General features: G+C 32.3%; 1 protein-coding gene and 2 non-coding genes across 3 annotated transcripts in view; 1 reads left to right on the forward strand and 2 right to left on the reverse strand.

Moving 5' to 3' along the window:
- Nucleotides 1-218: 218 nt before the first annotated feature.
- Nucleotides 219-290, reverse strand: Trnaq-uug. The gene has a single exon. It is a non-coding gene; the product is annotated as a tRNA-Gln (tRNA).
- A 2865-nt stretch (nt 291-3155) lies between these two features.
- On the forward strand, nt 3156-3227 carry Trnaq-uug. The gene has a single exon. It is a non-coding gene; the product is annotated as a tRNA-Gln (tRNA).
- A 6526-nt stretch (nt 3228-9753) lies between these two features.
- LOC125077115 (zinc finger protein Gfi-1b) overlaps nt 9754-14873 on the reverse strand; it is a 55073-nt gene continuing 49953 nt past the window's right edge. Inside the window, exons 5-6 of the mRNA XM_047688920.1 lie at nt 10846-11103; nt 9754-10190 (exon numbers count right to left, since the gene is read on the reverse strand). Coding sequence (XP_047544876.1) covers nt 10105-10190; nt 10846-11103 — 344 coding nt within the window. The 3' untranslated portion in view covers nt 9754-10104. The remainder of the gene's footprint in view (nt 10191-10845; nt 11104-14873) is intronic.

The following is a 14873-nucleotide window of genomic DNA, read 5'->3' on the forward strand; positions in this document are numbered from 1 at the left end:
GATGTTCTATTATATAAATATTTTTTCTTTCTTATTTTTTTAATTAATAGATAATCACTCGATAAGTAAATTATAATAAAAAATAATAATACTTTTTCACTATATAACTTAAAACTCTTCTGAGTGGTAGTTTGTGAAGAAGGTGAGTGTATTTTTTTATAATAAACTACCATAGAGATTCGCGCTATCACGGATTCAATTAGACTAATTAAAAATTCAGGTTCCACCGAGATTTGAACTCGGATCGCTGGATTCAAAGTCCAGAGTGCTAACCATTACACCATGGAACCTCACATACGAATCTACCAATTAAATGTGTACATTCTATCGCCTTTCTCTTTTATATGACGATTTGGGGTCAAGAACATTACCTAGCGTAGTTCCGTTAATATCGTGACGTGATGATCGGTGATCTCAGTGAAAGGGTCATGATTTGTTTTATAACAAATACTCAATGTGATCTGCAATCGAAATAAACAGCACTAATTAATCTAAATTTAATGAGTAAACATAACATGGAGCTGCTACAACCTATAATTTAAGGATATTTTTTTAGATAATCGAAACATATCTACAAATACATTAAATTACGATTCATTTAAAGAACACACACACATTAAAAAACGATCTTCATCTACAATAGAGTAGATAACTCATTTCTTGATTTACACATACATATGTGTTTTTAGGATATTATATTTTTTTATTTACTTATAAAAGTGAAAGTATTACAAATTTAAATGATATAAGCTCATAGTTATAATATAGAAAGTAATTGTACCTTTAATTCTAATTAATTACGACACGTTGTAAAATATACGAACAGAATTTTTTTTTTTTTGAATATTATAAATATTTCTTAAAGTTAAAATGCAATTGATAACAACTATAATTTTTTTCTTATTATGTTACTTTTAAATTTTGAGGTTGTAACAGCTCTATGCTATGTCTTCCCGACGTCTCTATTTAAGTGGTTAATATACAAAATAAAGTATAGCATCTTTTTTGGTATTGCAACTACAACGTCGTCTTGAGCATAACAAGCACCTGGGTGCAAACAGTGTACTGTCGATCTCTCCTCCCCCCTAGAATGATTTTTAAGACGCCATCTAAGACGCCTTACGTGATCGTTATCGGCGCGACATTCACAAAGGCGCAGCGCCTGAGTTTTTTCTCCCCCTGCACCTTAGGTTAAGACTGTGCAACGATACGATTTCTAGCTTACGATATTTCTGGTAAGCTACGAACAGTGTTTGAAGGAGCATGACTGTTACTACTTCTAGTCTACTGTATGAACTGCTGAGACTCTCGTCGGGTCCTCTGAATATACTTCAGTCTTCACATTCCAGACTGGTGTCATATCTATGTATTCAAAACCACTTTTAAGAAAATATTTACAGTATTTGGTTTGATTTGTAGACATACCTTTCATATACGTATACTATTAAAAGTAACAAAAAAAAAAATGTATGCTATTATTTTTTTTTCTTGTAAAATTAATTTTAAATATTTAAATCGATGGATGAGGCAATCATCATATCGATATTGGATATGTTTAATCTAGTTTTATTATATTTAAATTAAATTTAATTGCCAATTGTTTAATGTTGACAGGTGTGTGATTCAGTCTTCTACTCTACGAACGACTGTTTAAACACAACGTATAGAATGCGCCAAAAACAAGCTATGTTTTATAGGTAACATACTTATACGTATTATTTTTAAATATAGCTAGGCGGACGAACAAATTAGCTACTTAATGGTAAGTGGTCACCACGCCTGTAATTATTCTGCATTTAAATTAATGTATTGCTGTTTAGTGGTAGGATATGTTAAGAGTTGGTGGTATTTAACACTCGGGGTTTAACAAAGAACTATCACCAAGTATGTATTCTGTGTAAATATAAAGGGTACAAAATAAAATTATGACTAAATTCAATTTCTTTAATAATAAAAAAAAAAAACAAATCATTCTCTTTATATAGATTGATTTACATATTTTTTTCAAGTTGTTTTTAAAAAGAGATTTATCCAAATAAGCAATATTTAATAAATTCAATCTGTATTATTATTATTATTTTATTACAGCTATAAATAAACCAATCAAAGGAAAGCTAAAAAAATAATTAACGAATCGGATGAAAAGAAAAATCTTCTGAAATCCACTTGGACCTGTGAGCCAGGGTTGAAATCTTGAATCTCGCGGGCCACGCAATCATCAGCCAGTCCAGCGTCCACATACATTATTCACAATACTGATTGCGTATGAAGTCGGGACACACGTGTATGCCTTGAATTATATATGACTGGCGATTCTGACCATACAGGGACGGACTGGGTAATTTTTTAGGTGTTATACTTCAAATAATTCAATTATTTGTCCATGGCAAAAATGGGAGCACAAATGTAATTTTATTGTTTAACTTAATTATACTAAGTCATTTACCATTCAAACTAGGACAATGTGTTTCGATTAGGTAGCTGAGATTCGAGTCGAAATTATATAATAAGGAGTGAGACATTATTCACTAGTTTTTATAAAAATAAATTAAAATGAAACTGCCGGTTTGGACTTAATCGAAATATGTCCAGAGTTTTATGACGCCAATAATAATTTCCATATATTTTGTTTATTAAATACTTCATGATATTACTACTCATTCAAGAGTACCGTCACAGTCGTTTGTAGTTTAATTCATTTTTTCATCATGATAATTGGAACTGTGTAAATCAAAATCAAAATCAAAATGTACTTTATTCAAGTATGCTTTTGAATCGTCATTTAACAAACTACATTAAGAAATACTACCATCGGAATGCAGATTCTACCTAGAGGAACCTGCAAGAAAATCAGTAGTTACTCTTTTAGTTAAATACAATTATATATGTATATAATACATCCTGCCTGAAAGTCAGCAAGTAGTATATATACTTAAATATGTCAAGCAATCAACGTAAAATAACATAAGTGAAATCAGAATAGCTAATAATAATAACACACATAAGACCTTTTTAAATTCGTTTCTATGACAAGTATCTACTAGCCAATGATACACTTGTTCAAACAACAATTCTAAAATGAAAGTAAGCGAAAAATCTTTAATATAAAAGTCTTCGCACGTTTGTGAATAATAAATTATACACTTTCGATAACTGGTTCCATGGTGTAATGGTTAGCACTCTGGACTTTGAATCCAGCGATCCGAGTTCAAATCTCGGTGGAACCTGATTTTTTATTTCAATTTAAAGCAACACTTATTAAATATATTACATTGACGATAGTTTATATATAATATAATAACCTTGTCTGTTTAAAAAAAAGGTATTTTTGATTGAATATAAAATATAATAATTTTTAAAAAATAATAATGAGAATGAGCGTAGAGGGATGGAGTGGAAGAGGCCGACCTAAGAAGACATGGATGGAGTGTGTGTGGGGATATCATGGATATGAAGACTAGAAGTTGAATAATAAAGGATAATGGAAGGAAAAGACCCCCTACTCAAATAATTTGGGACAAGGGCAGGGAAAAAAGTAAATATTAATTTTAATTCCCAAGAATTAAAATTCTTAAATGTCTCTAATTCCGTATACGTACCGGTTTTTGTAACAGTAACGTACCTTTTTTGCTCAGGCAAAATCTTTGCGTAACTATGAATATTTCGTTACATACATTTAGTCCCCACCTACCTTGGTACCCTAGTCATTCGCTGCTGGACAAAGACCCCTCCTAAGGTGTGCCAAAGCTTCAGATTCTCCACCTTCCGCATCCAGTCTCGTCCTGCCACCTTTTTCGGGTCATCGGTACACTTAGCCGGAGGGCGCCCTACTCTGCGTTTATCAAACCGTGATCTCCACTCTAGGACTCGTCTGCTCCAATGCCCATTGGTTTCTCAACTCAATATGTAAGGTAAGGTAAAGGTGAAAAAATAGCTTGGAGTTCATTCCAATGGCGAATATATAACTTTAACTGTACATAATTGTTATAACATTTTGCCGAAAAAGCGATTCTAGTAGGCGGACGGACAAATGGACCGTCTGGTGGTAAGTGGTCACCACTGCCTATAAATATTGGTGCGTTAAGCAATTCCTTAAATCGTCTATCAACCAACCTTAGGAACTAAGATGTTATGTCCCTTGTGCACATAGTTGCACTGGCTTACTCAAAACGGCTTGCACAAAGACAATTAAACGCCTAATGGCATTATAAAAATATGATTTTTATAAAAAGATTAGGCGTAATTTGTTAGCGATCATTTTTTTGCTATATTTATAATGGTAAAACTTTTTCCTTTATCTCAGTACGTTCCTGTTTTCGACAATAGCGTGAACGCGCACAATACGCAGTAGTGCGTGCTAACAGACGTTTAGCGTCCGCCGTGCTCCCGCGAGACAGTCTCCTTCCCGCTTTATTACTAAATCTAACTCTACGCTACTTTACTATATACACGATATAATCGCCCTTATTACTTTATTAATAAGACATAAAATTCCTTAATGTTACGTTACAAATTTAATTGCAGTTGTGGAATTATAGGTTTTATTGTAAATACGGTAAGGATAAAAAATGTATCTTTTAGTGAGGCGTAATCAAACTAAGCTTATGTGATGGAATAATTGATGAGGGTTTGTTCATTGGTCTCATCCTGTTTTTTATTGCTTAAAAGAACCATCTGATTTTATAGGATTTTTAGTAACTCATACTTTGCTACCAAAATTATTTACGGATAAACTAGGCTCTCGGAAAGTACTAATATTCACTGATTACGATTATGAGTTTGTATTCAGCGGGTTCGAGAGTGAAGTATGAGTGAGTCAGTGTAATACAGACGAAGAACATTCTAGAACCTTTGATATCTAGATAGATTACAGAATATTTTAGAAATACTTTTGGAATATAAATACCAAAATCTTTTTTTTATATATTTACATTTCATATTAAAATAGAATTTTTATTTGTTCCTAAATAAAAATAAAAATTTAAAAAATACCATGAGAACATTTATGTTAAATGTTATGAAACAATTATAGGACTGAATTAAAAAAAAAAAGTTAACGTAATTAACTACATAAAATAATATTTAAATGACTCTTTAGAAATGTAGATATTTAATCATTGAAATTATTAAATAAATAATACAATATAATCAAATAACGTTATTGATTAGTGATAGAAATTAATCCAATTTACTCCGTGTGTTTGTCGGGCGGTCGATGTGTTTGCAGTGTTATGATCGATTACTCATTAACTAATGGTTTAATTTTTATTATATTACGTGAGTTGTGACCGCGATATTCTGTGTTAAACTTTATATATAGATAATAGAGCTTCTATTGCTCTATTTGCTTACAAAAGTAAAAAAAAAAATTTCAAGGATGAGGAAGTTAGGACCGGTGCTTGTTTTGTACCTAATCACTCTATTGTTTTATCATTGCCTTCTAATCACACTATGAAATAATTGAAATAGAGAGCGTACCTCATCTCCGTCCAGATTAGTCGCTGTGATCGGAAGTCGATAAGAAGGTCATATACATTTTAACAATAAATAAAAAAACGTTAGTTGTTTTATTGGAGTTGAATTGTCGTATACATTGTTTTCACTAGATATGCACATTCAAATTGTCGATATATTTTATACCAAGATTGATCTGTCTTCGTAACATAGCAGTTCTGCATAGAAGAACTTCATTATGAAGCTAAAAATCTTTATAAAACACTGAGACTAATTAAAAATTTATTAGAAATTATATCATACATTCTTTACTTATTCGAGTGGAGTAGGACGTGGAAACTTCATGAGTCATAAAACTTCATAGTCACATAGTTGTCATAGCATTGGCTTTTGAAAGAATTGTCGTTCTTGCGGTTAGCACGAAGAAGACTATTTCCGGTTAAGGTAAGGTTATATATTTTGTTCAAAATCAACATCAAATGTTACTAAAAATATCCTTTTTTTTCAGGTTTTTTATGATATAGGTGAGCGAACAGGTAAATGGGCCACCTGATGGTAAGTGGTCACCACCGACCATAAAAAATGGTGCTGTAACAAATATTAACCATTCCTTACATCGCCAATGCACCACCAACGTTGGAAGCTAATATTTTGTCCCTGTACCTGTTACACTGGCTCACTCACCCTTCAAACCGGAACCCAACTAGTAGGTATTGCTGCTTGGCGGTAGAATATATGATATAATCGGTGTTATCTAGATAGACAGGCTTGCACAAAGTTCTACCACCAAGTAAAAAGAAAAATATCAGGGTTGCGGAATTTTCCAAAAATAATCGAAAACGTTTTCTATTGAACCAAACAGTAAATCATCAAATGTTATATAATAAGTAATTAAGAAATCCCTCGATATATAAATATATATATATATATATATATATATATATAATTTTCCTTCTTTAATGCCATCACATCGCCACCCCTCGTAACTTGAGAAGTCACTTACTCCATAAATCGCGTTACTTCTCCAATAATGGAGATATTGGATTAATATCAGAATTATCTTCAACGTTATTAGCATAATGTTCTTTGTTTGCTTTTAGGCGAAAATTTTGACGAAACAAAATATTAAGTAGAGACACCTATGCAGAAAATCAAAATTTGTATTGATATCATATTTGTCCAAATATCGAACGCGATTTAAATTGTCTTATGAGAACGTCTCTTAAGACAATTGACATTGATCAACGAAGGCGTTTCAATGGAAAACTTTCTTTCAAATCCTTTTGATTTGATTTAGAATCTCCTTTGTTTTAACTTGTGTTGTTGTTAACATAATATGTTGGTAATAATAAAGTGGTGAAACTGATATAGAAAAAACGAACTCGTAATCTAAATTACTTTCTTTTTGGTTGTTAAATGTTGAAATACGATTCCCTGATTAGCTTATTAAATGTTTGTATACTTACTTTAAAACCTCACAGGTCTATAATATTGCTATTTATATTGAGGTCCGTCTATAACCCTTTAAAAAATTGTTGTGTTTCACTTCACAAAAAAATCTCAGACCGATCAAACATGATTGTGCGCCCTATCCTATGCGTTTCGGAAAGCACGTAAACTCGCCTCACTGTACGAGGGTAAGGAATAGTTTGGAAGAATGAGCCAATACTTGAGACCATCCGCAATTGGATATTTTCCATTGGCAATGGCTTCCGTGACCGAAATCGGTCTGGTGGACATCATCATTATTTATATAAGACATTTATTGGACATATTATTTTCGTCCAAAATATCTAAACTATTGAATTAATTTTCCCTATTTGCAATCATCCAGAATGCAAGCGGAATACTCACTAGTACTTTACATCATGGTGCAATTTTGTGACATTATTTACATTATACGGTATAATAAAAGTACTTGTATGTATGTTTAAATAAGTAATGTATCAATTTAAAACCATACATACACATATAACGAAGATACAAATCAAAAGAGGAGACGAGGAATCTTTCTCCTATTTGATTTCGGTGGGAATGAATAAAAAAAACAGTTTTTATATTGAATTCGCGTGACATGATTGGTCGAGAATTTATCAATGATATTAATTATGGTACCTGCCTTGGTGCCCTGGTGGAGCGACGATGTACGAAAGGTGGCCGGTAGAACATGAATGAGAAGGGCCGAATATCGGGCTCAGTGGCGCGCCTTGGGGGAGGCCTACGTCCAGCAGTGGAATAATACAGGTTGATCATGATGATGATTAATTATGGATTAGCAACTTAATAGCATTTTGAATGTAAAATTAAAGTTGATATAATTAGTTAAGTCTAAAAGTGTCGTATTAGAAATAAATATATATTTATTGAGACCTTGTTGTAGTCCGTTATGCATTTAAGCTATTAGCTCATTGCAAAGAATGTGTTCGATTAAAATAGGCTGTAGGTATGTGCGTGAAACAGTTCTCTCCGTTTCATTCGTTCCCTTATCTTATACTCATGGAAGGCAATCAGACGGATGAGTGAGATCAGATGCAAGATCAATATGCTTTTCAATTTACCGAAGATCACTCGACAGAAAGTTTTATATTTTTTTAAAGTCATTAAGAAGGAAAATGATTAAATTTATGAGCTTAATATAATTTTATAAGCGGTTGCGTTGTAGGTTGATTGTATGTGTAGACTTTGTACGAGGTTTGTGTGACAATAAAACAACTATGTTATACATCTTTATATATTTAAGTGACAGTTGCTTATAACAATAAAAGTTATAATGACATTAAGATTGCACATTGTTCTTTGGAGTAGTTTACATTTTTTACACTATTTACAGACAAAAATATAACATTACACTAAATTTAAAATCTCAAAAAATTCAATATATGTATAAATTTATTCTAAATATACAGCGTTACTAGAATGAGGGAAATAAACACTTAAAAACTAAACGAATAATCATTATTATTATTATATCTGTCTATTGATGGTGCGCAGATTAAAAATATTTTATCATATTAAACAAAAAACAAAAATATAAAATATTATCAAGTTCTACGTTTGAAAAGATATAAAAACTCTTTGGTATATCTAATTATGTGATAAAAAGGAATGCTAAAGTGCATAGTTTATGTGATAATCTTAATTTTTAACACATTTATGCAGTGAAGAATCGTATACATTTTTTACGTATAAACTGAAATTTTATTTTTTATATACAATTTAATCTATCTATATATTTTTGGCATAATGGATTTCACGACAAATATTCAATAGCAACTCGAAGCAACATGAAGTTAAGCCTTTATAATTTGTATGTAATTTGTGAAATTATCTAAAAAAATAATTTTAAACCGAATGTGAACTTTATATTTTTTAATAATATTATAATGTTTGTAACTGTATAGTTACGAATTACCTACGTGTGTTACAATTTTCACAAGCAAAATCTGTAACATTATACAAATTATGTAATTATAATTATTTCTCGCAGACAAATCTATGTACAATAAGCTATTATTATTACAATATAATTATTAAAAATTTCCAAATTTTATTTTCTTATTTAATAGTGTGATATGTGCTTAAAAATATTATTTACATTTTGAACTAAGAAAAATTTAAACAAAGTAGGAATAGGTATCACAAGTGTCTTTTATATTGTATGTATTATTTTATATGTAATTACATAATGTAAGAACACGTCACAGTGCCATTATTATTTTTTATATAAGTAAAAATCCTATGTGACTCGCGTCAGAAACCTTCACACAAGTGCCAAGAACATCTGTGCAAAGCTTACTTGATCGATCGACTATGCCTGAATGCATTTATTACAATATACAAGCATATTTTTATATATATATATATAAGATTGTGTAAGCTTCAATTAAGTAGGGTACTTAGGTACAGCTTATTTGTAAGTTATATCATAAAAAAATAACTTTATTCGGAATGATGTATATGGAATTATCTAAAGGATTTTATCCAATTCATATTTAAATTGTATAAAAAATAAAATTGGAATGACGTTAATTGATATTTGGTTTATGTAATTATTTAATATGTAAAGATTATTTTATGTAAATTAGGTATATTGTTCGTAAGAATAGCGAAACAATCAAATATCGTTCTAAGGTATGAAATATTAATAGTTTTTTTTTTTATTATGAATAATTTCTTTAATGAGTACGAATAACAGATAATTTATTAATTTCTCGTTGAGATCAAAAACTTACATAAACCTTATAATTGATACTTATGTCATATTTAAAATGTACCATATTTTAATCTCCTAAATAATATTTCAATTATACACCTATGTATTCAATAAAATAAATAGTTCTTTAGTCAAGCCATTCTTTGGTGGTTCTTGTGAACTTAACAATATGAATGTTGATTCAACAATGAATCGAGTCCGTTGCTGTTCCAACATTGTTGTTTTTTTATTAAAAGCACAAAACATTGTCAATTGTTTATCGTAATTACAAGCCGTTGAGATAAAAAATCTTAAGATACTACTAAAATTTCTACACCGTTTTCAAATCACACGAGTGTCTTTGGTTAACATATATGTATGTGTTGTATTTTGTATTTTATTTACAAGCTAGTAAGGTGGTGATTGCCTCAGCGCCAAGGCGCGAAGGCGGTTGACGTTCAGGAGGGGAGCGGTTGAAGAGGAGGTACCGCGCTGCTCATCCTGAAGTCAGGTTGTCGAAGATCAGGGTGAGGTTGACGAAGATCTGGAGGAAGAAAATAGTGTTAAGCGTGGGAAACGTGGGTTAACTTTTTCTTATTATGACGTATGTTATATTAACGAAAATAAAATTGTCAAACATTGCTTAAATTGCTTACATCTACTAATAAGCTATTAAGCTTCCACAGCTAAACCGAATTTGATGAATTTTCCTATGAAGCAAGCTTAATATCCAAGGTAGAATTTTTATGCTTCATACCCGAACCTGAAATACCTGACGAAAAACACCTAAAAAGCAATGAAAGTCGCGGATAAATAGTTGCTTATATATTTTAAGTGCCTTTTTGTTTTAGGGATTATGGATAAAATTCGTAAAAAAAAAAGACTAATTTACTTGTATGTAACCTGCAACTTCAACGGGTATCACTCAATTATTTTACTGCGAAACAGTATTCTATACCCGGTTTAAGAAAGCGAGCCAGTCGAGTTACAAGTGTAAGTGACAGAATATCTTCGTTCCCATAGATGGCGGCGCATTGGTCTAGTAAGGAAGATCCAATATTAATTGTAGTCGTACTTATGCCTTATGGGACCTCTTATATTTAAAAAAAGGTATATACGACGCATAGATATTATAATTAGGAATAAACTCGAACTATATACTGGTTTCAAAAGGCAGAGTGTAAGGTATATTAACTTACCTATCCGATCCGCCACGTGCATGTCAGGTGCATGCATGCCATGCACATCGGTATGCGGAGGTTGCATATGTTGAGGATTTCGCAAATCAGCGTGTTGAGTTTCTCTGTGCCTCCGTAAGTCTACTTTCCTCTGGAACGCCCGTCCGCACAGTTCGCAGGCGAAAGGCTTAAAACCGGTGTGTTTGCGCGAGTGTGTAATTAGATTTGAACTTTGGCTGAACGCTTTACCGCATACTTGGCATTTGTGGGGCTTTTCACCTGTGGGCAAAACAGAATTTAGAGATATTTTTCTTTTAAAGTTAAAAAATAATATTAAAAATATTTCAATAGTAATAGATTCGAGTGTTTCTTGTGAAAACTTTTTTATTAAAATAACGCCAGTACATTGTGTGGTGGAAAAATATTGACACCGTAGGTAACAAAATGTATTGCATGCATATTGTCATTGACAATGGCAAAATAATAACTGCCATACCTACCCAAATATATTTTAAGGAAATACTGATAAGTCATAAATATATAGGTATATCTAACCATATTTATTTTATATGAAAATATATAAATACGAACAACAAAAACAAAGAAGTAAGTATTATAAGAGAGCAAACTATCATAATCAAATCACGCTGACGCAAAGACAACGATATAGTCCCTATATAATCTGTGCCTCATATCTGAGTATCGATCCGCGCTGACACGTGATGCTGGGTGCGAATGTCTTAGGGTTGTCGGTTACAGGAAAGCAAAAACAAAACACGCATAACACTTTGTAAGTAATCGACAACCCTAAGAGATTGTTTCATAAAACTGAGTGTAAATTTTACAAATACGTAATGAAATTTTGTAGAAACTGAAGACGAAATATCAAAATAAGACTCAAAAAGGATTTCTCTTAAACAAAATATCACTAGAGGAACACAACGTAATATATAACGAGATAATTTGATAGTGACCAAAGATTCTTATTCAAATTACGGTGTTGGAAATATGATGAAAGTATTCATGTACTAAAGGTATATAAGCCATCAGCCTCAGCCCTGGATATGTGGATACATCACGTCGTATTAAAACACGTCCATGTAATCTCTGCCAAGTCCGGTTCGCATTACAGATTCGCAGCACTCCCGGCCGGACTACAAAAATTTATAGCGCGTTATATTCGCGACCATTACCAGTTTATGTATCGTGATTCTAGGTGCGGAATTTAATATCGAGAGGTCTTTGTTCTGGATTTCTTGCTTTCCTGGGACATTTCTATCGTAAGTCTCTTGTGAGGCGTCCGATATTTTTATTGAAAGCCTTCGGTGACAGTATTGAAGATTTATACTATTGTAATTTTAATATATTTTTAATTGTGTATATTTTATCAATAACTTATATTATAAATCTACATCCTAAATCTGTTCTAACATTGTTATTCGTCAAATATAGTATGATAAAATTACTAAAGAAGAAAACGTTTTATAACGACCAATACGACGCAACACTCGTGAACAAATCACAGCGCCGATACCCAACAATTAGGTATAGCATTTCGAAAAAGGGCCGTAGAGTCCGTCAATCAAGGGGTCTGGCGACTGGCGACTTCATTAGAGCGAACGGGAGGGCATCGTCTGTCTCATTTCCGCGAGAGTGTCGCGTTGCGAGACCAATTTATATCCGTCGTGCTATTGGCCGTGATTGCGGCGGCTCCACCCCGCGTCGCATAGCAACGGGAGGGGGGACCCCCACTCCGGCCACCCCCCATCCCGTTATGGATCGCAATTTTCCTTTGAATTGGAAATCAGAGTTCGCAGCCCTCGTTAGTCCTCCATCTTTGAGATAGCAGATTTTTAGTGAAGATGTTCCTTTGCGAAATTCGCTAGTCGTCTCGTTTGTATCGCGCTGCGAGTTCTAGATGAGGTTTTATGTGAAGATGTTTTCTTGGATGTTTATTATATTTCTTATGTAAAACAATATTCACTATATAGATTCTTTATCACTTCATTATAATGTGACAACTCATTGGAAGCGTCTGATAAGTTTAAACACGCATTAGTTAGCGCATTACGAAATCAACACCCCATGTTAAAATAACAATAGAACAATTTTCAAAGTATATTTCCAAGACATTATGCGAGTTTCAACCATAAACAAAACAAAGCGACCAACTTCCCAACGTAATACACATTTGGAAGTTGTTACGGTCTTGAGTCCAAGTGCGTAAAATCTTTGCGTCGTAAGTCGTGACGGTGTAATTACAGACGGTTATGGGCGAGGAGGGCTACGTTTAATTGTGTTTTGGGGCCGCTTGAATCTCTTCAAGAGAGCTGGATGTATTTGATGTTTGTTTGATTACATTTCCAATTTAAATTTGTAAGGAAGTCTATATGTTGAAGGAAAGATTTAAATGTGCGATTGTAATATGACTGCAGGAATGCTTTGTACCTATTAGAACTTATCATAATAAATAGATGATCTCATTGAGTGAAAATCCGTAGTCACTTAGGAAAGAAAGAAAAAAAGAAAGGAAAAAACTACCATTTCTAGAAAGTTAGATACAGTTGATAACAGTTTGCTAATGGTTTTACAAAATGATCTAAAATGAATAGAAAATTTATTGTGATAATGAATTCAGAATCTTTGATATTTCGAATACGTTTCACCAGATTTTCGGATGTTTATCTTAATGTGACCAAATTTTGAAGATTGATTATTGTTTATCATTTCAGATTTAAAAACAGTACTATGTTTTGCTTTATATATATCGCGAAGTTCTTTTCTTGAGTTTTCCAAAGTTATATGTGTCTGGAGAAATTTTAGAGATATGGGTAGCATACCTTATTATTCTAAGCCACAAATGCGCCATAAATTAAACACCATATCCGTGTCAGGTTATACTTAATGAAATATATACTGAGATACTTTTTTTAATAAACTATATTGTATATTTGCAATGGTAGGTATTGTTTGGTTTTCTATTTCTTAATTACGAAATAGACTAGTTTCTTAAGATTTTATCTGACATGGTGCCATCGTAAATGTTAGTGTGAAAATCCTTGAGAAATCCTCGGAAATCTTAACAGAGTAATTACACGGCGTGTTATGAGAACGGGTAAGTTGAAATGCGTTTCAGCTGAAACCTAAGAAAATATAATTTGGGTGGCACGTGACGTAACTCTGTATTGTGATTTAATGATATTCGACTCACAATTTTGTCACAAGGTTTTGGTATGTTTCATTTTTATTTTACTTAATTTATTTATTTACTTTGAGAGTCATAGAAGTGCAATAGGTATGATATATTTGATAATCTGTCAGTTTTCATTTCTATTGTTTGAATAGTTTCGTAATATATTAAAAAAAATAAACATAAATATACCGGTTTTCTCGTATACATTTGTACGATGCTCAATTTAAGCGATTTTTCAAGCTCGCAGCGCTGAAAACATATACTAGTTCTTTAAAAGCGTAGTTCGTTTTAAGTATTAAGCCCGGGTTGTGATTGAACGGAGCCAGGCGAGAGATAACCGTAAATCGCGGGTAGACAGAATCCGTAATGTCCAGGGTCGGATGATTTTATGTTTTTTTTATACTAAAAAAATAAATGTAATAACATAGTACCTATATGTATACATTTTCTTTTAGTTTTATCGATACACGTTTTTCGACGGTTTTTCTTAGTAGAACGTGTCATTGACTTGTGTTTATTTAGCAAATTACAAAAATATGTTTTATTTTTAATGTCATGTAGACAGACTGGCAAATGGGTAACCTCATGGTAAGGGGTCAATACTTCGCATAGACTTTGGGTACTGTAAGAAATATGAATCATTACTCATATCACCATATGTCATGTTCGTTCCCAGGATTGATGGCGTCCTTTGTCCCTGTGACACACTGGCTCACTCACCATTTAAATCGAAACACAAAAATAATAATTACTATTTAACGGTAGAATGTATGATGAGCGAGTGGTACCTACCCAAGCGGACTTGCACACACACAAGCATCACAACAAAATCTTATTACCATTACCGTAAGCAAAC

Source organism: Vanessa atalanta, chromosome 3, assembly GCF_905147765.1.
Source record: "Vanessa atalanta chromosome 3, ilVanAtal1.2, whole genome shotgun sequence".
Taxonomy (NCBI): Eukaryota; Metazoa; Arthropoda; class Insecta; order Lepidoptera; family Nymphalidae; genus Vanessa; species Vanessa atalanta.